The sequence below is a fragment of the Talpa europaea genome (genome assembly GCF_964194135.1).
Source record: "Talpa europaea genome assembly, chromosome: 12".
Lineage (NCBI taxonomy): Eukaryota > Metazoa > Chordata > Mammalia > Eulipotyphla > Talpidae > Talpa > Talpa europaea.
In genome coordinates this window covers 33,718,231-33,742,438 of record NC_140079.1, presented here as the reverse complement: position 1 = coordinate 33,742,438, position 24,208 = coordinate 33,718,231, and the positions used below count along the sequence as shown (strand labels likewise).

General features: G+C 37.1%; 1 protein-coding gene across 1 annotated transcript in view; it reads right to left on the bottom strand.

The window, feature by feature from the left end:
* Positions 1–9,982: 9,982 nt before the first annotated feature.
* The window catches only part of CWF19L2 (CWF19 like cell cycle control factor 2), a 122,178-nt gene continuing 107,952 nt past the window's right edge, over positions 9,983–24,208 (bottom strand). Inside the window, exons 15-18 of the mRNA XM_084249679.1 lie at positions 21,071–21,226; positions 17,419–17,499; positions 11,593–11,694; positions 9,983–10,258 (exon numbers count right to left, since the gene is read on the bottom strand). Coding sequence (XP_084105805.1) covers positions 10,115–10,258; positions 11,593–11,694; positions 17,419–17,499; positions 21,071–21,226 — 483 coding nt within the window. The 3' untranslated portion in view covers positions 9,983–10,114. The remainder of the gene's footprint in view (positions 10,259–11,592; positions 11,695–17,418; positions 17,500–21,070; positions 21,227–24,208) is intronic.

Sequence of the window (24,208 nt, the reverse complement as noted above, 5' to 3'; positions counted from 1 at the left end):
GACTGTGGCATTTTAAAATTATACTGCTAAGGGATTCCGAACTTTTATCAATGTTTACCATATTTAATAAACCAGGAGTTTCTGGGTATGTTTTAACTCAGGGAAGGAATTACCTTTTCTGTCCAAAAACGGACTCTCTATAGTTGAGGTTAGGTTTGTAGATTCTCTCTCAAGTTGTATAAATAGTCCCATTTTAAGGATATAAATATATAAATGATAAAACAAGAAAGTATATATGAGATTTCATTTCATTCAACTGCTACTCTTCAAGAATACCATGGGACCAAAGAAGTCTGCTCCAAATCCTTCCTATCTGGACAGAGAAAATGTTGCATGTATCAAAGAAGAAGCAACGGTTAAGTGTGGAAAAGTACTTACGGTGACTCCTTTTCTACTTAGTCCTGTACTGGCACTCCTCCTTCATCTTCACACTAATATGTCTGTGGAAAGTTCGATCAAAAAACTGTAACACTTTCATTATAACAAGACAACTATAAAGCCTTCTAAATGATCTTCTTAAATTTTACATAGTCCCTTCCAGATTAACTTATTTTTTAAAAAAACTTCCAATAGGCTACCTTCTTCTGTAAATTCTGTACTAGTACCACAATACTGACAGGAAAAAGCCATTATTACAGAGACTTCTGAGACTCTCTAAAACTTCTCTGTTAGAGACAAAATTTAACAGGCCATAATAACTTGAAATATTTAAATATTTAAATAAACCCTTCAGGGTTTCTTTTTTTCTCTTCCAGGGTAATGATTTCACTTGGGTAAACATTAATAATGTTAATAATGATTTAATAATGATTTAATGATTTAATAATGATTTAATAATGATTAATGATTTAATGATGATTTTTAATAATGATTTCACTTGGGTAAACATTGGGTCAGATGTCTAAGAAGGAGCCTGTTAGAACAAATTCTTGTTTGACATTTATATTGTAGAAATCTGATGAACACTTACTCTTAGGGGGAAACGATGTCCTGAGCAAACTCCTTACAGGCTTTGTGGACTCCACCCCCACTCCATCCAGACACTGGGAACTACAAGTCCCATGATCACCAAAGGGGAGGGAGCAAGGACCTGAGCATGGAGTCAAGCAACTATGTTCTCCATTTGAGTATTTAACTGGCCATGTGGCCGGGGGTCACTCTCTTGTCCACATAGCGTGCTTGGTTTTCGCCAGCTCAGCTGGTCATTGGCATACCAGGTCAGCAGAATGCATAGGGCACATTTACATTTTTTTTTTTTTTTTAAGTAGTCATTCACCTTGTTTAAGTTTAGCACGTGAGTCTGGCCTTCTTTTGTGAGCTGCGATTTCTTTTTTTTTTTCCTTTTTTTTAATAATAAATTTTATTTTTATATTCCCCATACAATTGTAACCCCCCCATTCTGACCCCAATCCCTCCCATCCCACCCCCCACCCCCCAAAAAGTGTCTCTGGTTCATAGTTTTTTGTTGATTTTGATTTTCACTTTCTTATATTCATTTTCCTGGTCCCTTATTTAAGTTTTCTAGATTCCTGCTATGAGTGAGACCATCCGGTATTTTTCTTTTTCTTTTTGGCTTATTTCGCTGAGCATGATCCCTTCCAGCGCCATCCATGTTGCTGCAAATTGCATGTGTTTATCTTTTTTGAAGGCTGAGTAATATTCCATGGTGTATATGTACCACATCTTCTTGATCCAGTCATCTATTTTTGGGCATTTGGGCTGTTTCCAAAGCTTAGCTATTGTAAACAGTGCTGCTATAAACATAGGGGTGCAGGTGTTCTTTGGAAGTGATGTTTCTGTGTCCTTTGGGTAAATACCTAGCCTCCCTCTTTTTCTCCCTGAATTATTCATTTCCCCATTTCCCCTTCTCCTGTAAAGAAACCTTTTATCAACCTTTTGTGTGTGTCTGCAGTTTAGCATTAATAAGTTCCCTTTAAGCACGTGGCTGAGGACCCACAGTCAGGCAACCCATTTTATATTGGGGTTGCTCTGTAACATTGCTAGTTTCTACAATATCAAACAAAGTCTAGGAGCTAGTTGCCTTCTACTATAATAGAGTTCACATTTATCTTTTTTTTTTTTTCCCCAAGCTTTCAGGGTTTCAATTCTCCTGAAATTTCCCCAAATGACTTTTATGGACAACCTTGGTATACTTACTATGCCCCAAACATGTTTCCTGGAATTTCCACCTTGGCAATTTTTCTCACACTATTCCACCCAGTGAGATCAGTCCTCCTAGCAACTGTCTGACCAAATCTTACACATTGACTTATTTGAAATTCGAGTTTTGTAAAATTGTACCTTCCTGAACTCTCATTTCTGAGATTCTTTGACATGGTATGTAATTTGTTTTAAAATAGTAATATTCAAACATGATTACGCATTTTTAATTTAAAATGTTTTTTAGATTAAAAACTGCCATCCTTATAGAGATTTTCTGTTGAACCAGGTATTCTGTGTTCTTCTCTCCCGTCTTATTTTGCCCTTCTACATTCCCCATCTATTTGGTGGTTATACACTCATTTTAAGCTGCTCTTACTGTGGTTATCTGAGCAATTACAGCATGCATTCCTGACTTTTCAGACTAAAGTTGGTGGGTTCTTTTGCCTTCTTCAATGCAATGCTTCCCATATGCAGTACTTGACACTGCCCCAGCGAAAGGTTGAATCTAGTTAACTTCTCCTTGTAAGTAGGCAGACCTCTGTGGCCACCTCAAGAAATAGAAAGCAGCAGGTATGATTCTGCATGGCTTCTAGAGTCAGGGAATCGGCTCGAAGGTAAAGTGTGATACCAAATGTTGGACATTCATCTCCGGATGTTCATCTTCCCAAGACTCTCTGCATTGTAAATTCTTCTATACCTTCAAGCAGGTTTTCATTTTCATTTGGTTTTATTTATATTTTGTCAGATTTAATTTTTCCTCAAAATTCCTAGTCTAACATAACCATTTAAGCTCTGGTCAAATCTTTAACACCGGAGGTTGAGTGCATGTGTACCAAGTGGAGAATATTACACTGAGTATTAAATTTCCTCCTGTCGGGCCTGTTTCATGGCCTAGGGGTTAAGTCTCAGCACTATCATTGCTAAGGCCTGAATCTGATCCCCAGCCTGGGAACAAATATACATATGGCGCAGCAGACCTCTCCTGTCCCACCTGCTGCTCCCCTTAGCAGTGTATTTCAGTAAATCTGCCTGTTCTACTCCCCACTCTGTCTCTGGTGAGTCCTCTCACCCCCTCCTCTGGCCTACACCCCAGTTCTTCTATGGAAAAATAATTTTAAAAAATAACAAAATTTCCTCCTCTTCCTCATTAATTTTGCATGTGTTTTGTGTACATTACTTATTTCTTATTAAATATATGCATTTTTTAATGTTTGCTAACAGGTTAGTCAAATGTACTCTGCAGTACTATTACTAAGGTCACTGTCTTTCATATGTGTGTTGTTTTTTTTTAAAGGAGACATCAAATTCCTCAAGCCAAATCTATCATGATAATACTTACCTAGCACTAATATCAGGTCAAAATTCTTCAAATAATATTCCAGAATCATGAGATTGAGGTCAACAGCATTAGAATTTCTTGCATGTGATGATAGCAAAATAGCCCCACAACAACAGATAGCAAAGTGAACAAAGCAAAATGGAACAGGAAAATGTAGATGAGACTCCATGAATTACACACACACACACACACACACACACACACACACACACACACACACACAAAGGAATGAATCTCATTGTGGCAGAAAATAGGGCAGTAAAGATGCAAAACAGTTATATAATTACTAGTAACAGAAAATATTAAGTGCCAAACTTTACAGTTCTACTTACAGAGAAAAAAATTGTATTAAGACAGTATAAACAAATTAGTTGGAAAGGAAGGCTCTTGATACTACTCTCATAAACTTATAGGTTAAAGATTTCACTGGGATTCACTTAATATTTCACTGTCAAATAACAGGGAACCTATAATATCCAAACAATAAATTGGGATGTGATCCCTCATTATTTTTATAGCTGTTAGTAGAATACAAAAATAAATAAATAATAACTTGCAATTTTGACTGACCTGCTATTTTACCTCATAACAAGTCAAAATATTCAACTTAAGCTTTCTTTCTGGAACATATTAATATTATTAAATCTTTCAAACTCCACCTCAAATACCAACTTCTTACATGAATCTTCTCTACTTCTCTGGTTTTCCAAATATAAAAAATATCTAAACTCTAAAATTTCTTTTATACCTCCTATGGAGTTTAATACATTTACACATTTGAAAGCAATGTCCTACTTTGAATGTCTCTAGTGTGCAACATTCATTTATTACATTTAATTTTTATTACAATTGTAAATTATCATAATTACTATGATTGTTCTAGATGAGCAATCAGACTCAAAAGAGAAACTTATTCTGGGCAAATGGGTTGATGGCCTTTACGTCCATATTTTCTGGCTCCTATTAAAGTACACACTTCACTACATCACACACCTGTTTGCTTTGTGAAAATGTGTATTCCAAAAAAAAAAATTCCTTCATATTATATGCAACAGACATATGACTGAATATAATGCACGGAAAGGCATAAAAATCTGTAATTCACCACAAAGAAAGCACTCAAAAGTTTTGGCGCATTCCCTTCAGAACCTTCTGCTTGCACTCATACACAGGAGATTAGTATACATTGTTCACTGTACATACCTGAGCACTCTAGGTTCTTGCCAAATTTCATAACAATTTCTCCAAAGTTCTACAGCTTTTTCAAAACTCTAATTCTTAATACCATATGCCATATGTTTTGAATAATTAATGTATCCCAATTAATCTAATCATTTTCTTCTAAGATAACTGAACACTTTTTTCAACATTAAACATGAATATTTTTGCATACAAAATTTTTACTGTTTAGGATTTTAGGTTGGAGCCTAAAAAGTGAAATTAGAGAATCAAAGTGTATAATTTGAAGACTGTTGCTACATTGTGTCAACATGGGTTACAATAAAGTCATACCAATTTATACATCCACTGGCGGCTTGATGTCACTCATTCTCATCAGCATTATTCTAATTTTAAAATCTTAATTACATTGTAGACCTTGTACACCATGAGTGGGTTTTTTTTTTTTTTAAGATTTTATTTATTTATTTATTTATTTATTTATTTATACATGCCCTGGGTACAGTCAGAAGCGCAGGAGGGTAAGAGAATTCACCAGAGCCAGAGCGGGGAGCAGAGCAGGCAGACTGACGAAGTACACTGCTGAGGGGAGCAGTGGGCACGGCAAGAGAGGTCTGCACACCATGTGGGACCCTCCTTCGGCGGCCGGGGAGCAGCCGGGGATCGAACCAGTGCTGCAGAGGCTGCGGGCAGCTTCGCAACCCAGTGCTCAACCACTGCGCCACTGGGGAGGCCCTCGTTCATGTTCTCAACAGGAGTCTTTGCAGCAAGTACAAACAGTCCAGGAAAAGTGCACAGAATAAAGAAAACAGGAGCCAGTGGCGGGTCTAAAATCATAATGCAAATAGAAATTCCAAACTAAGTGCAAAAAACATGGAAAAAGTGCCTTGCCAAACAAGAACACTTATTTTAGGATAGCTATGAGGTGGGGGGTAGGTAAATGAACAGGTGAGATGTCCTTTAGCAAGTGGGTAGGCAGAAGCAAAAGGAAAAAACTGACAGGCCTGCAAACAACAAAAACAGTACAAATAGTCCCTCTTTCCAATATACAACTTTCACAATCACTAAAGAAATTGTACTTTCCTACCCCTACAGTATCTTTCAAAAGCAATCTTGTAACTGCCTAGATTCAAAATAATGAATCGACATTAAACAGATCTGTGTAATGGCAGTACAAGAAATCAGAAAACAGTAATTTACATCAACTGATAAAAATTTTCTACCAAAAAACAACCAACACAGCAAAAAAAACAAACAAAAAACCTATAACATAATACATCAAACTGGATTAAAATACTCAAAAAGCATTCTGGTTATGAAAAAGCAACTTGAATTGACAATTTAAAAAACTGAAAATATAACTGAAAAGCAGGAGTAAGTTGATGATAACATTTTACTTTTTACACATTATAAACCTCACAGTAACTATTTTGGTTTAAACAGTGAAATAACTTTTCAAGAAATTTAGAGAACAAGAAAAAAACTTTATATACTTATCTATGTAATGAACTTTTCAGGGTTTCCTTACATTCCCGGCAATATTTGGACTGGATGTGAATTTGACTTTTTTTTTAAAGATTTATTTTATTTATGCATACAAGAGCAGGGGTGCAGGTCAGAGGTGTAGGGGTAACAGTATTCATCAGACAGAATGGGAGAACTGGTGGATCTACTGAAATACACTGCTGAGGGAAGCAGCAGCACAGGAGAGGTGTGCTGCACCATGTGGGTTAGCTCCCTGGCTAGGGACTGAACGGGTGCTGCAGTGGCTGAAGTGGCTGCTGATAGCTTTATAGTGCTGACTTAACCCCTTGCGCCACCAGGGAGGGCCCTGAATTTGATCATATTGTGATCACTGAATATGTTTTTATCCCTATAACTATTTTTGAACATTGTTCTGAACTGTTCTGGATAGTTAAATTACCTGGAAACAGTTTGATTCCTTTCTCTTGCTTTTAATATTTGTTTGTCAAGATTAGATTAGGGTTCGATCTTGGGACAATTATTCTACCTTATTGAAACAATTACTTCAGATAGCACACTACTGTTCTTTCTGCCCAATTCCCAGGCAATCTTGGAAGTTTCCATTCTAGCCTGTGGGAAATGTTACCTTTAATACTCTCAGGCAGGTCAATCTTCACCTGGCCTCATATAGATTTGTCACAAGTACACAGTAATTAGTGTAGACACTGAGGACCTTCTGAGAAATGAGGGTAAGTAAGAGTATTCTAGAAGCAAGTAAAGAAAATGTTTCAGAAGTGATAGGTATAGGGCCTCCCTAGTGGTTTAAGGAGTTAAGACGCAATCTAGGACGCTGTCTACAGCCACTACCGCAGGAATTCAATCCTCGGGCAGGGAGCTACACACATGGTGCAGCAGACCTCTCCTGACTCGCCCACTGCTCCCCTCAGCAGTGTATTTTAGTAATCTGCCTGTTCTGTTCCCCACTCTGTCTCTGGTGAATCCTCTCATCCCCTACACCTTTGGCCTGTACCCCAGTTCTTGTATGCATAAATAAATAAATCTTTAAAAAAAAAAAAGAAGTGATAGGTATATCACTTGACTTGCCAATGTGTAGGTTCTCTGAGGAGCTAGACACAAGCAGTTTAGTAGAATGGTGTGGGTGAAGTTTAACTATAGTGAGAACAGGAGGAACAGGAAAAGAAAAATGTGGGTTTTTTTTTAAGATTTATTTATATATTTATACAAGCACTGGGTACAGTCAGAAGCGCTGAAGGGTAAGAGAATTCACCAGAGCCAGAGCGGGGAACAGAACAGGCAGACTGATGAAGTACACTGCTGAGGGGAGCAGCGGATGCGGCAGGAGAGGTCTGTCGCGCCATGTGGGACCCTCTCTGGCGGCCGGGAATCGAACTGGTGCTACAGAGGCTGTGGGCAGCTTCGCAGCCCAGCACTCAACCACTGCGCCACCAGGGGAAGCCCGAAAAATGTTTTGTTTTTAATGAGCTTTGCTGTCAACTGATGAAAAGAAATGGCTGGAGGGGGGACATGATGTCCCAGTTTGTTGCTGATATAAGGTTTTGTGTGCTACCAGGCATAATCTCATAGAGGGGGGAAATCTAGCAGTACAGAGGAAACAGGGGCTGCTGAGTAGGTAAGAAAGAATGGATTCCAGTACCAAAGTGAGCAGATTGGCCTCAGATAAGAGTAATTCATCAGCTGACAAGAGAAGTAGAGCGCCTGGGTAACTGTGAAGGCACACTGAGAGCTGTGGTGGAATGCCCTTTCTACTTGGTTCTGTTTTCTCAGAGGAACAGGAAACAAGGTCATCAGACAAAGTGTAGTAGTGGTATAGTAGTAGCGTAGTAGTGGTATAGCCAAATATACTAGGCACATGTCTCACTTTAGAAAATATACTGTGCTGTGATTATTTATGTACATGTCTCTTTCTCTACTAAACTGCAAAATAATCTAAAATAGGGAAATTTTTTATTTCTGCACTACCAGCATGTAACAAAATCCACTGCAAGCAAACATTTGTTAACTCACTGACTGAATAAACAAGAGATTGCTTTAAGACTTTGCAGGAGAACCAAAAGAATTTGAAAATACTAATAAAAAAAAACTATTAAGTATAGATTTGATAAATATGCTCAAATGCCATTTGCAAATACTGAGAAACTGAACCATTACATTTCAACTTATAAGAGAAATTTGAAAACTATTGATGGAACAAAAGAATCTGCTTTTATAACAAACTAAAGAAATGTGATATTAATATTAAAAATAACTACAAAGGGCCTCCCATGTGGCACAGTGGTTGAGCTCTGGGCTGCGAAGCTGCCCACAGCCTCTGCAGTGCCGGTTTGAATCCTGGTAGCTGGCGAGGGTCCCACATGGTGCGCAGACCTCTCCTGCCAGGCCCGCTGCTCTTTTCAGCAATGTACTTTGTTGGTCTGTCTGTTCTGTTCCCTGCTCTGGCTCAGGTGAATTCTCTCACCTTCCCACGCTTCTGACTGTACCCAGTGCTTATATAAATAAATAAATAAATCTTTAAAAAAATAAAAATAACTACATAGCATTATGAGTTCTCTAGAGTATGATTCTAAGTGTTCAACATTTAATCACAAAATGTCAAGGTTCAGCTCCCAAAAAACCATCACCTTTTTGGAAAAAGAGGTACCAAAAATACCTTTCTCTCAGACCACAGCCATATCATGTAAGTACATATGTGGTTTTTCTCTTGACACCAAGTAAGAACAAAGAAAATTGAAGAACCTTAGATTAATCGGAGGACAAGAAATATACTCCTGACATTCTGAATGCTCTGATTGTTAGGGGAAAAAGGATGTCCCAAAGCAAATTCCATATAGGCTTTGTGGACTCCACCCCCACCCCAGGTCAAAGCCAAAGACACGGGAACTCCAAATCCCATCACCACCAAAGGGAAGGTGGCTGGGACCTGAGGGTGGGGTTAAGCAGCCAGGTGGATACAAAAGGCAGACACGTGGGCTTTGGGGGCTCTCCATTTTTGGGCTTTTGGCCAGCAGTAGCGTCCGGCCAGCTCTGAGAGTGACTTTGGGTTTCCAGGTCGTCGGATCGGGTAGGACGCATTAAAGACTTTATTTCCCTATTTTCTCCCTGAGTTGTACATTTTCCTTATTTCCTTTTCTCTTGTAAATAAACCTTTTATTAACCCTTTGGCGTGTGTCTGTAGTAGAGTATTCATAAGTCCCTTTAAAGCGCGCGGGTGAGGACCCACAGCCAGGAACCCGTTTAATATCGGGGTTGCTCTATAACATGATTACCAAAGATTTTGTAATAACCAATACAACCTTGAAATGATTTGTGTAAAACTATTAACTCTCATACAGATCACAAATGACAAAACCTGTGTTGAGGCACTTTTTAAATTACCAAAATTCAAAAACACTATTTAAAAATCCAGAAATAAATGCAAATCATGAACATGTTACACTTCATGTAATTCTTTATTACATTTGGGACAATTTTTTTCTTAATAAAAAGATCAGTGGTACACAAGATGACTGGTAAAAAGTGAAGGGTTCTTCTAAAAAATGTTATGGAAAGAAACTAATTATCACCAAATAGGCCTAATCTTAATTTAAACAACATACAAGTAGCCAGTCAATCAACTTAACTTTGAACCCACTTCTCTCTGAACAAATGATCTGTTATATTTCTAGTTCCTTCAGAAAAGTCTTTCCATATATCAGAGGAGTAGTTCACCATGCCAAGATAAAGGTACAGAACAGGAACGTGAGCAGGTACCCACTGCAGCCCACCTTACCCCACAGCTATTGCAAGGCATCCTCAGGAGCTGGAATGAAGCACAGCTGCCTTGGACAGAGACCAGCACTCTCCCTCTGCCATAGGGCAGTGGCTACTTTGGTGCAATGGAAATAAAATTGACAGGACTTTGGAAAGGAAATAAAAATTGAATTGTCTGACTCAACAGTTTTTACTTCTGGTGAAGTCAAATGGTTTCCACCACTGAGCAAACTGCAGTGCCTTCTTCCTCTGATCCTCGAAGCTTTCTCGGATCCCTTTCCTCCAAAGTCTTGGCTCTATATCCAGCATCCCACCAATGATTTCCTTTTAAAGAAAAATACAAACACCTATATGTGTAAATACTGAAAACAGAAATGGAAATATGTCTGTTTATTTTACTACTAAATATAATACTAAATAGTTTTCTGTGAGGATGTTCAAATACACTGAATTCAAATTACTATATTAACATATATTAATTCCAAATTTAAAATAATCATTTTCAGTTGCATTTGTTGGATAAAAAAGTTGCAGGAAAAGGGAAACTCTTTCATTGAGAAAGGGACATAAAGCAGCAAGCACAGAGAGCAGTTCACAGAAGGTGTCAAGATAAATGGGGCAAATTTATATTTAGTGTGAGAGTTTCTTAGCATTGGCCAAGTAAGCAACATACTTTAAGAAAGCTTCACTTATATAAGAGAACCTAATAATTTCTTTATAAAATATCAATGTTCATAAAAGCACATCTTATGAAACTTAACGTGCAAAATATTTGAGGGAGTCAATGTCCCAATTAAATTTACAAAAGTAAAAACAGTGGCTACATTACTTACCTTGTGTTCACTAAAATCAAGTTTTTAAAAAAAAAATTTGAAATTGAGAGTCTTCAGTTATAAAACTTTATAGAATAACAGAGCAATGGAAATAAATTTCTTTCTAGTTAATTTCAGAAAAAATATTCAGACAATATCTCCAGCAACTGTAAGATATGTCAACAGTTCAAAGATGCATGTGAGTTGGGCATCTCAGGTTAATAACCCTTTAAGGACAACAGCATAGAAAGTTGTGAATCCAAACCTGCTGGGTACCCCAGGCAGAACTCATCAAGGCACCTCTAACTTAGATGGAATAAAGACTGAAAGACCTAAGCTGCAGCAGATGAAAAGTTTACCTCTAGATCTTTATTACCCAGACTTTTTTGACTGCTTTGGTTGCAATATTCATTTCATTCCAGTTCCTGACACTAACAAATACTTTCCAGATACTCAGTAGGCCTTAAATGTAAGGACCATGAAAGGCAACCTGTACTAATGGAAAGGACTTGCTGGTAATGGAAAGACCTAGACTCTAGTATCTGCTCAGAAACTGATTACATTTTGTGTAAAATGAGTCATATATTCTTCTTAGACTACAATTGTTTAGGTCTACCTGAAGAAATAAAATCATTTGTTCTCTAGTTCGATCAAGAACATACGGACCTCTGGTTTTCTCACTTACAACACATAGCACTTGAACCTGAACAAGTTCTGTTAAGTTCTACGTAGCTCACTTTCTTCATCTCTAAAAGTAAAGCAATGTTATCCTCAGGACAGTCACTGTAAGCATTGAATGGGAGCTCCCAACAACACCATGGAAGTGCATTAAATTTGTGAACGTACCTTTCCAAAGTAATGAGGGAATTTGTGTTGATCTTCAATGACATGGGCGAATCCTCCTTGGAGACCAAAATTCACTGAGAAGTAAGGTAAGCCTCTGGGTACCTAGATAAACAGGTAAATCACACATAAATACAAGAAATCAGAAAGCTATGCTTAATCCTTCTCCCTGCTCCTTGACATGACAGTAATTAAGCTTACCTAGATAAGATAAATGAGATAAACTAGTACACAAAGAATTTCCAATTCCAGAGATTAAGCAATTTAGGTCATTCAGCAATGACCTAACATTCTAAGTAAACCATTTCATTTGGTAGTTTTTGAGCCCAATAGCTCTTTATAATATTGAGCAATTATAATCAAAATCAATTACTTTCCTGTCTTTGGAGAAAAGTGATACTTTTTAAAAAAATATAGACAGTAGAATGATTTTCCTCTCACTACATAGACAATAAGGATATGCGTTCCTATATTTTCCTTACAATGCAGAAACTTCAAATTTTGTTGAAATATACCTGCAACTTTATTATTATTTATTTTTCAAAGATAAACTAAACCTGAACAACCATAATTTTTTTGACTTTATTTCAAAATATCTACAGGATTAGTATCATCTTACCCTCTCCCCCCCACACACACACAAATACAAAATACTTTGAATTCTACCTTGACTAGAAAAGGGCATAAAATCTTGCTTTATCAATTACATAAATCATATGTCCTCATATTAAAATCAGGGCTTATAAAGTTATTCATGTTATAGGAAAAGCATACATTAAAAAAATCATTTACAAAACAGTACATAACAAAAAAAATGAAGAGAAATGAATTACTGTTTTGTGACTTTATTTTTTTAAATTTTTATATATTAATATGGTAGACATGTATGACTAGATAATTAGGAAAAATAAAAAGACAGAGAAGACTCTAATCACAGGTTTGATTCTTATAACGTTAACATTAGGCAAGTTATTTAATGCATCTGAGTCTCATAGCAAATATGAAGAGCTCAGGGGTTTGCTGTGAGGATCAAATAGGAAGATGTATATAAAGTGCACAGCCCTGTGCAGGGAACAGAGAAGATCATTCAAATGGAATTTTCTTTTCTGTTTCCCATACAATGGTGCTTTGTGAAAACCCAGGTGGTCAAAGAAAAAAAGGACACACAGGTTCCACAAGAGTATTTCTGTTTCCTGAAATAGAACATCATGTGTGACAATGAATTTGAATGGCTAAAACAAAGAACTACATCCACTAAAGGACAGCACCTTCAAGGGGAAGAAAACTTGAGAAAGCAATTTGTGATGACAGTGCCTGAGCCACCTTCTATCTGTTTCATATAGCATAGGGCAGAACAATGGTCCCCTAAATATGTCAATACACTAATTCCTTATTTGCCATGAAAATGTTACTCTACATAGCAAAAGGGACTTGTAGGTGCAATTAAGTAATGGAACTTGAAATGGGGAGAATGCCCTGCGTTATCCAACTGGGCCCAATGTAATCACACAGATAAGAGAGAGAAGGTTCAAAGTCAGAGAAAGATTTGGAAGATCCTACACTATTGGCTTTCAAGATGAAGGAAGAGGTCACACGTCTTGGGACACAGGTGCTTTTTGTAGAAAAGGCGAGAGGATGGATTCTCCTCTAGAACTTCTAGAAGGAATGAAAGCTGGCCAACCTTTTGATTTTGGCCCAGTTAAACCCATTTTGTACTTGTGACCTTCAGTAATATAAGAAGTCTGTGTGGTTTTAACCACTTAGTTTGTGGTGATTTGTTACAGAAGCTTTAGGAAACAATCTATGTTGAACAAGAGTTAACAATCTTGTTTTTGGCATAACTGCCAAAATGTCAATTTGCCAACACAATTGTGCCAAAACACAACTGCCAACACAATTGTGCCAAAACATCTTGGCACAACTGCCAAGATGGCACAATGAATATACCATGACTTGACACAAGAAGCAATTGCTACGTCAAGCTTCCTTGTTCTCTGGATGCAAAAGGTAAAACCTGCAGTCTTTTGAGAGGAGGGGTCAGTCAGTCGGAACTGCAATGACTCTAGTATCAAAGTGTTTGTGCATTTAGCACTTTCTTTTCCCTTTTGCCTTGATATTCCAGATGTCTCTCCAAACATCCTGTAACTTTCCCTGAGTCTGAAAGCCTTTAGTACACCTAAATTTGCAATGAACTTTGCTTAATTTTAAAAATTGGTCCCTAAATGTGTTGTTGGATGCTTCTCAGGTGCTACAGTTATCACAAAATTTAAACTTAAAAGCACTATATTTAAAAGTTCAGGAAGAATTCACAAAACTTCAAAGATCATGAAACCTCAATGAAATAATGTGAAAAAATGGCTACTTTTTTTTAAGATTTATTTGTTTATACAAGAAAGGGGGTACAGGTCAGAGGCACGGGACTGTGAGAGAATTCACCAGAGAGAGAGGGGAATACAACAGGTAGACGGACCGAGGACACTGCTGAGGGGAGCAGTGGGTGAGGCAGGAGAAATCTGCCATGCCATAGGGTTTCTCCCTGGCTGGCAGGGAATCGAACCCGCGCTGCAGAGGCTGCAGTCAGCCTCACAGCGCAGTGCTCAACCCACAGCGCCACCAGGGGAGGCCCACAGCTACTTTTCTTACATCCATTTAATGCCATGCAAATTAGCAGCAACAAACATTCAGATCTGTTGCCTTTGTCTATTTCTAGGAACTTTATACAACATTACAAAGAAATCAAAAGACCCAGAGGAACTAAACACCATGTGCATCTTATAAAAGAAACTTATACTCAACACACCAAGGGGGAAAAAAAAACCCACAAATAAAAAATCATGAAGAATTGTAAATATATGAATTTCTAATAAAAGTTATGAATCTGCTGTGAAAAATAAAATCAGCTTACCCTCAACAAAGGAAATACTTTATGAAACTACCAAGGACACAGAGATTTTAAAGAAGCATAATGACTCTTTCAGTCAAAAAACAAACAAAAGTTGAATAACTCAAAGTTGTTCACTTTGTGCTCAGAAACACTTCTATCATTTTAAAGCCACTGGAAAGCTTGTTAACCTAAAAAGTGACCTTCTCTGAATTATTCTTATACTCAGGTTCTCACCAAAATTCTACCCATAAAATCACTGAACCCTGAAGGTGACACAGCCCTCCCGAGGTCCTTTGGCCCACTCCCATCTACAGTGTCTCTCAACTAGTCCCAGAAACACTCTGTGATGCCTCAGGTGATTGTTGTTAGGTTTGAAATACTTCAAAGCTGAATGTACAATCAAGATTCCCATTTCTTTCTTATTTTCCATATTAGTTAAATTAAAATATTAACCCCCATCATAGGTTCTTAATTCAGGTACTTACCCAGAATTTGAAAAAAAAAATCCACAACAGTCACTAGATGCTTTACCAGAAAAAAAGACTAAATATACAGGATAGTAAATGCACTCTTTTAAAATTTCTACTTTCAAATATTTTTGGTGTCCATTAAAATCATGTTCTAAAAGAATGTTTAATGGCATTGGAAATTATTGTATTAGAAGCAAAAACTCAGGGATTAAAATATATTAATATTAGATACTTTTTTCTATAAGCTCATCAAGGAGAAGAGAAAATTGGAGGTGGGGGTGTGGGTTTAATATGTTATTTGGCCCAACTCACAAACAAGGAAACAGAATTGTAGAGAATGTTTTACCTTTGAGTAAGAGTACCTCCAATAATGTAATGAAATTTGAATCTTTTGACTGGGATATAATAAATGTAATAAGAAATATTTTTTCTTTTTTTGTGGGACCTCACTAGTGGCCGGGGATCGAACTGGCGCTGCAGAGGCTGTGGGCAGCCTCACAACCAAGCGCTCAATTGCTGTGCCACCAGGGGAGGCCCCAATAAGAAATCTTATCACATGTATCACAAGTCTGACTTTCCAAAAGAAGGAAAAGGAAGGAAATATTCTAGTGACATCTATCAGATCAGGAGTCAACAAACTCAACTTATAAAAGTTTTAATTTAAGTAAGTATTTAGGGCTTAGAGGATCACAAAGACCCTATCTGCAACTCTCAAATCTCCCCTGCGGCATGAAAGCAGTCAAAGAAAATATTTAAATAAAAAGGTGTGACTGTGTTCCACTGAAACTTCATTTACACAGGCAGCTGGCTGGGTTTTATCACAAGGACTGAGTTCCCAACCCTACATTAGAATGTAAGCTCTATAGAGTCAGAGAGCTTCTCTATTCTGTTCAACTATGTACAGAAAGCATCTAGAACAGGGACTGATCAACACATGGAACTCAGTGAACATTTGTAGAATATATTTACACATACATTCTAAAGTTACTTTTATTTTTTTATTTTTTTTTAATTTATTTATGCATACAAGAACTGGGGTACAGGTCAGAGGTGGCGGGCAGGTGAGAGGATTCACCAGAGACAGAGTAGAGAACAGAACAGGCAGACTGACTGAAATACACTGCTGAGGGGAGCAGTGGGCAAGACAAGAGAGGTCTGCACCATGTGGGTTGCTCCCTAGCTGGCCAGGGAGTGAACTCGTGCTGCAGTGGATGCGACAGCTTCAAGGGTTGTGTCTTAACCCCTTGTGCCACCAGGGAGGCCCTCTAAAGTTACTTTTAGAATGGAAAAACTAAGGAATCTCAGCTCTATTATATCTCCATTCCACTTAATTTATATTTCTAGATAAGAGAGAAATCAGAACCAAAGTATGTAGCTTATGCTTAACTTGTGTCTAAAAGTTGAGCTGCAACTTAAGATTAACTATAAAACATGGTTAGAAAAATCCCCCAAAGAATAATGAAATCATACTCAACCTCCACTACTCTTTCAAGGAACAGAGAAACTTTGCAGAAGTAAGAAAGGGCTCCAGGGCCTCTGTGGTGGTACAGGGGTTAAACAGAGCACTATCAAGCTATCACCAGCCACTGCAGCATGAGTTTGATCCCTTGCTGAGCAGGGAGCAACCCACATGGCACAGCAGACTGCTCCTGCCTCCCCCACTGCTCCCCTCAACAGTGTATTTCAGTAGATCTGTATGTTCTGCTCCCCACTCTCTCTGGTGAATCCTCTCACCCCCCCTCCACCCCCCACAGCACCTCTGGCTTACACCCCAGTTCTCATATGCATAAAAAATTAATCTTTTTTAAAAAAAGAAAGAGCTCCAAATTCAAATTCAAGCCTCTAGGAAAATGTTTCTCTCATTACAATTTCAGTATCAAGAAGGTCACTCTCCCTACTTCCCCCCAAGGCTGAGGAACAGAGCCTAATGGCAGAATCTGGTAACCAATTAGAGTCTGGGTAACACTGACAGAGGACCAGAAGCTCTGAAACAAACATTCAAATAAGCATGTGAACAAATAAACATTTGCATCTAAGCAAATAAGGTAGGATACAAAAAAATTTCTTCTTTAATTGCAAAATTAGTCACTTCACCTTTGGTCACTCAAATGGTCACTTGCTTTCTCAAGTAAGATGTAGAACTAAAAGATCCTGCACACTAGGATAATTTCTTACATTAGAAAATTAAATGAAGGCCTCCCCCTGGTGGTGCAGGCAGTTGAGCGCAGCGCTGTGAAGCTGTCTGCAGCCTCTTCAATGCTGGTTCGATCCCAGCCGGCATGCGAGGGTCCCACATGTTGCAGCAGACTCGCCCGCTGCTCCCCTCAGCAGTGTATTTGATCTGTCTACCTGTTCTGTTCCCCGCTCTGTCTCTGGTTAATCCTCTCACCCTCTCGCATCTGGCCTGTACCCTGGTTCTTGTATAAATAAATAAATCTTTAAAAAAAAAAAAAAAGAAAATGAAATGATACTTACTGACTTTCTGATGTCTTTTGACGAGAGATCAATCAATTTCTTGTTCATAGACCACTCTTCATCAGATTCCATTATGGCTTTCTAAGAAATAGCCATAAAAATATATCAGCAAATATAAAGAAACAGTTAAAAAAATAAACAGAGTAAATTATCCATGGTCGGTCATTATTTTGAATGTGTTATGATTTTAACTTCTTGAAATTTCTTGATTTTTTTTGAAGTTCTATCTTTAGCCAGGATAGTATTATGTTACTCATTCTTAACTTTGTACTGACGTTAGCCTGAAACATTACAAAACAACCCTTTAAAAGATCAAATACTGAATATAATTTATGAATAAAACAGTTCACAGAAATATACGCATATAAAATCATTTATATGCTTTCTTGCAACCAACTACTTGGACTATTTCTGGCCATGTAGCAATGAAGGAAAACTCAGGAGAGAAAAAAATACACAGAATTGGAATTACAGGACTCTTTACACTAAGCAATGACTAGCACTCACAGCAACAAAATATTTAATTGAAAAAAAATTCAGGATGATATGTACAAAACAATCTCATTTTTGTACAGTATCATTATTAATAAAGCAACTTTTCCCCACCACTCTTTATATTCCCTTTGAATGTATCCCTCCCCCACCACCCTCTTTTTTTTTTTTAATAGAGGCATGTTTTTATTTATTTATTTGTTTGTTTGTTTTTGTTTATACATGCACTGGGTACAGTCAGTAGCGCGGGAGGGTGAAAGAATTCACCAGAGCCAGAGCGGGGAGCAGAGCAGGCAGAAGGACCAAAGTACACTGCTGAGGGGAGCAGCGGGCGGCAGGAGAGGTCTGCGCGCCTTGTGGGACCCTCCTCCGGTGGCAGGGGAGCAGCCGGGGATCGAACCGGTGCTGCAGAGGCCACGGGCAGCGCTCAACCGCTGCACCACTGGGGAGGCCCCCCACCACCCTCTTAACTGCAGAAACCTCACTTTGTTTATTAATGACCATACATTTCCATAAGTATTTTAGTTTGTCAAATCATCTGCTATGTAAATATCCAATATTTGCCTTTGTCTTTCTGATTTACTTTACTGCCATGATTTCCTTGAATTCCTGCCATTTTGCTTAAATGGCAGCATTTTGTCTCTCTTTATGGATGAAGAGTATTATATAGTGTGGACAGCCCACATCTTCTTGATCCAATCTTCTATAAGTGCACGGTTAGGTTACTTCCACGTTTTAGCTACTATAAATAATACTGCAATAAACATTGCAGAGCATTTGGCTTTTGAATTGATGGTTTCACATTCTTTGGAGAAACACCCAGGAGTAGGACTGCTGAATCATATTATTTCCGTTTTTATTTATTTTTTTTTATTTTATTTATTTTTTTTGGTGGAACCCTCGCCGGCGGCCGGGGAACGAACCGGTGCTGCAGAGGCTGCAGGCAGCCTTGCAGCCCAGCGCTTAAACGCTGAGCCACCAGGGGAGGCCCTCCATTTTTATTTTTTAAGGTAAATCTGGATCACTTTCCAAAATAACTGTTGATCTACTTTACATTTCACTAACAGTGTAATATGGCTCCTCTTTCATCACATCCCCTCCAGCACTTCTTATTGAGGGTCTTTTTAACTTGTGCCATTCTCATGGATGTGAGATGATATTTCATTGTGGTTTTAACTTGCGTTCCCTTTATTAAAAGTCACGATAAACATTTTCCCATGTTGTCTATTAGCCTTCTGGTATCCTCTTTGGTGCACTGTCTGTTCAGATCTGCTGCCCATTTATTAATCAGATTGTTTCATTTACTTATTATTAAATCAAATACATTTTTAGAATATCTTGGATATTAACCCCTTGTCAGTTGTGAAATGTGTAAATATTTTCTCCCATTTAGTAAGATGTCTTTTTAATCTACTTACATTTTCCTTTGCTGTGCAAAAAGTTCATTAGTATATGATAATCCCACTGATTATTTTTGCTTATTTCCCTTGCCATAGCTGTTGACTCTCCAAAAATATCTTTATCATTGATATCATAAAACATATCGCCAACATTTTCTTCTATATATTTTATTGTTGCAAGTCTTATATAAATCTTAGTCCATTTGGAATCTGTTTTTGTGCCTGGACTTAATAGTGGCCAAATTCATTCTTGTATACGTGGCCTTCCAGTTTTCCCCATTGTATGGTCAGGGCTACTTTATCATAAATTAAGTATTGATATGTACATGGATTTATTTCTGAGCTTTCAATTCGGTTCCATTGATCCATGTGTCTCTTTTTATGCCAATATCATATTCCTGTAATCACCACTGCTTTATAGTATAACTTAAAGTTAGATAACATGATGCCTCCATTTCTCTCCATTTCTTTTGCTATACAAGTTCTTTTATGGTAATAAGGTACTTTAAAGATGAAATAAACAGTAAAATAAGCACATTAAAATATATTAGATATACTGCCATATAAAAGTATGGATTACGTGTGTTAACACTTTGTTAGCAATTCATATAAAATTGAAGCCAAAGCAAATAAATTCATCTTTAAATTATCATATAAAATATTTAGCATAGGAACAAAAAACAATACACCACTCTGCTCAGAGATGATTTGAAATACATTAAGACTGTCTGTTGTACAGTGTGCCCTCCCAATGACCTCTAGTCACAATCACCTAAGACTTTACTAAGGAAGCACACACACACACACACACACAAAATCAATGAAAAGAGAATAATCTCAGTTGAGAGATTTTGCTTAACATAAGACTGGCATGGGTCTGAGAATTAACTTATCTACCTATACTTTAATAGCATAATTCTTGAACCCAAATCATTTGATTATTTAAAAAATTACCAGAGAGAAGGCAGATGTTTTTACCACCTCATAAACCTTAACAGCTCTTATAATCCTTTTTATTGAGATTTACCGCGCATTTTAGATTTTTATCATCCCCATTCTGTTTAAATATTGCATGTGCAAGTCTTCCTATACCACTTCACAAGCTTCCTACACCACAAAACATTACCTTTCTTTTTCATTGCACTAGTAAATCACATATGATGCTACATTAATACATTTATATTAGTCTACAAATTATATCATTATATCAAGCACACTCTAGTTAGTAAAGAGTGTTTGAATATAATAACAATTTAGGGTAAGAACTCTAGTCATTTATTAGATATACTAAAATACATGTCATAGTTATATATTAGTTTCCTTTTATAAATATCATGATGTGTTATTGAATACGAAAATCTACAGCAATAATTTACTCCACCAACTAAAATTTATACTGCTTGCATGTAACTATTTTTGGCTCCAGTGAATTTCAATGACAAGTTTTCAAGAGTTATGATTATAAATTTGACTTAAAAATATTTCAGGGTAAAACCTTAATTTCATTAGAGAAATGAAAAAAAAATAGAAATTATAAATACTCATTTGATAGTTTATCTATATTGATAAATATGCATGCTTTCTAAAGATCAAAATTCTAAATTTTATGCTACAGAAGTATTTTTTTTATGCTACAGCAGAATTTTTTTGTACTTCAATTTGTTTCTTTGTAAATATGTGGGAGAAAAAATACAAGAGAGTTGTACTCATAAAACAGCACTGTAGAAAAAAATATGTATGCATATAAAGACTATAAATACCTTAAAATAGATGGGAGCCATGTCACCCACTTCCTTGGGGAGAGGAATGCATTCATAGACCATATGATACTGTTTCTTCATGCTCAGGTTAGTTTCTAAAAAAACACAGTCCAATTCTTTATCTTCAAACATCTTTACCAAAGATCTTCTGAACATCTGACGAAAGAAAAAGAGCTAGGTAAATAAAGCATTTAGAGGAGATCCAAAGTAAAGCACTTAGAGGAGTTCCAAAATATATATATATATATATATATATATATATATATATATATAAAAGCACAGTAAGTCCCTTTAAAATAGAAGACAAATAGTAAACAATTTCTGAACACTAAAATGTTACCTTACAGTTACTTTACTTTCTAAATCCACAAGTTCATATACTTAAGCAATATTATTTTAAGAAACTGAAACATACTGTACATGATTCTGGTAAACTAAAATCAGAAAAGAGGTAAAAATCAAATTTTGGTATTAAAATGGAGAGAACTGACAATAAAATCACAGAAGAGTATCCACAGGTCACAAAAAGGTACTCGAAGTATGTGGGCATCCTTAAATTCAGTAATAGAGCGGACGAATTCACTTCTAATTGTTGTTTTTTACTATCACAGCATCTCATGTGCTGGTTCCCTTGTGGGTACTGCTGGCCTTTAACTTGTAACATTGTATATTCAAGAAGTTCGCTATTTCACATAGAGGCAGTCAGTTTCTAGTGTATGAAAGTCAAATGTACTTAAAGTTGAAAAGAATTCTCTTTTTCCAAATAGCTAAGCATTGTTATAAAATCCTTATTTATTTCATTATTCTTACTTATTTTACATCCGAGGCTTGAGGATCATTTGTTTGCCAAGGGTGGCTAGACTGACATATGCGGTAGAGCATATCCCCATGCTCTCACAGGACATCCAGTCATACAGGATGAAGCCAGGGGTTAGAAGTCAGGCAAGCAGGCTGCAGGCTGAGGCCAGAAGTCACTCTCCCCACATCACTGTGTGGACCTCCAAGCTGCCTAAGACTTCTAAATTCAAACTTGTCCTTGCACAGTGTTTTGCAAGTATACTTGCCTAACTTATAGTTATTCTTTTTCCTGGTCCCTTATTTAGGTTTTCTAAATTCCTGCTATGAGTGAGACCATCCGGTATTATTCTTTTTCTTTCTGGCTTATTTCGCTGAGCATGATCCCTTCCAGCTCCATCCATGTTGCTGCAAATGGCATGTGTTTATCTTTTTTGATTGCTGAGTAATATTCCATGGTGTATATGTACCACATCTTCCTGATCCAGTCATCTACTTTTGGGCATTTGGGTTGTTTCCAAAGCTTAGCTATTGTAAATTGTGCTGCTATAAACCTAGGGGTGCAGGTGCTCTTTGGAATTAATGTTTCTGTGTCCTTTGGGTAAATACCTAGGAGTGGAATTGCTGGATCATATGGAAGCTCTATGTTTAGTAGGTCCAGAAATCTCCACACAGCTTTCCATAATGGGTGGACCAGTTTGCACGCCCACCAGCAGTGCAGGAGAGTTCCTTTTTCTCCACATCCTCACCAACATTTGTTGTTGCTAGTTTTTTAAATATGTGCCATTCTCACTGGTGTGAGATGGTATCTCATTGCAGTTTGGATTTGCATTTCCCTGATTACAAGTGATGTTGAACATTTTTTCATATGCCTGTTGGCCATTTGCATTTCCTCTTCAGAGAAGTTTCTTTTTAGCTCTTCTGCCCATTTTTTGACTGGATTATTTTCTTTATTGTTGTTGAGTCTCATCAGCTCTTTGTAGATTTTTGTGATCAGTCCTTTATCATTAGGGTTGGGTGCAAAACTTTTCTCCCAGTTGGTGGGGTTTCTCTTTGTTTTGGTTACTGTCTCTTTTGCTATGCAGAAGCTCTTTAATTTGATATAGTCCCAGCTGTTGATCTTTGTCTTCACTATCACTGCTTTGGGTGATGTGTCTGTAAAGATGTCTTTGAGGTGCATGTCATGTAGTGTTTTGCCTATACTTCCTTCTATATATTTTATGGTTTCAGGTCTTATGTCTAGTTCTTTAATCCATTTTGAGTTGGTTTTTGTGCAAGGTGTGAGGTAGTAGTCAAGTTTCATTCTTTTGCATGTAGCGACCCAGTTTTCCCAGCACCATTTATTGAACAAACTTTCTTTGCTGCAGTGCATATTCTTGGCTCCTTTGTCAAATATTAGTTGACCATTAATCTGTGGGTTTATTTCTGCGATGTCTATTCAGTTCCATTGGTCCGTGTGTTTGTTCTGGTTCCAATACCATGCAGTTTTGATTATTATGGCTTTGTAGAATAGTTTGAAATCTGGGCTAGTGATGCCTCCATTCCCTTCTTTTTTTTTTTCAGGAGGGTTTTGGCTATTTGGGGCTTTGGTGGCTCCACATGAATTTCATCAATACTTTTTCTATTTCTTTAAAGAATGACATTGAAATTTTAATTGGAATAGCATTGAATCTCTAGATTTCTTTTGGTAGGATGGCCATTTTGATCATGTTAATTCTTCCAATCCATAAGCAGGGGATGTCTTTCCATTTCTTTGTGTCTACTTCTATTTTCTTTAACAGTGTTTTATACTTTTCTTTGTATAGGTCCTTTACTTCTTTTGTTAGATTTATTCCCAAGTATTTGATTTTTTTTGTTTCAATAATAAAAGGGATGGTTTTCTTGATTTCTTCTTCTTCAGATTTATTGTTTGTTTATAGGAAGGCTACTGATTTTTGTGTGTTGATTTTGTATCCTGCCACTTTACTAAACTGATTGACTAGTTGAATTAGTTTTTCTGTGGAGTTTTTGGGGTTCTCTATGTATATTATCATATCGTCCACAAATAGTGATAGTTTGACTTCTTCCTTGCCTATTTGGATTCCTTGGATGTCTTTCTCTTGTCTTATTGCTTTGGCTAGGACTTCCAGTATTATGTTGAAAAGCAGTGGTGAGAGTAGACATCCTTGTCTTTTTCCAGATCTTAAAGGGAATGCTTTCAGCTTTTCACCATGGAGAATGAAATTGGCTGTGGGCTTGTCATATATGGCCTTTATGATGTTAAGGTATGTTCCTTGTATCCAGAGAATTTCAAGGGCCTTTATCATAAATAGGTGTTGTACTTTGTTGAAAGCTTTCCCAGCA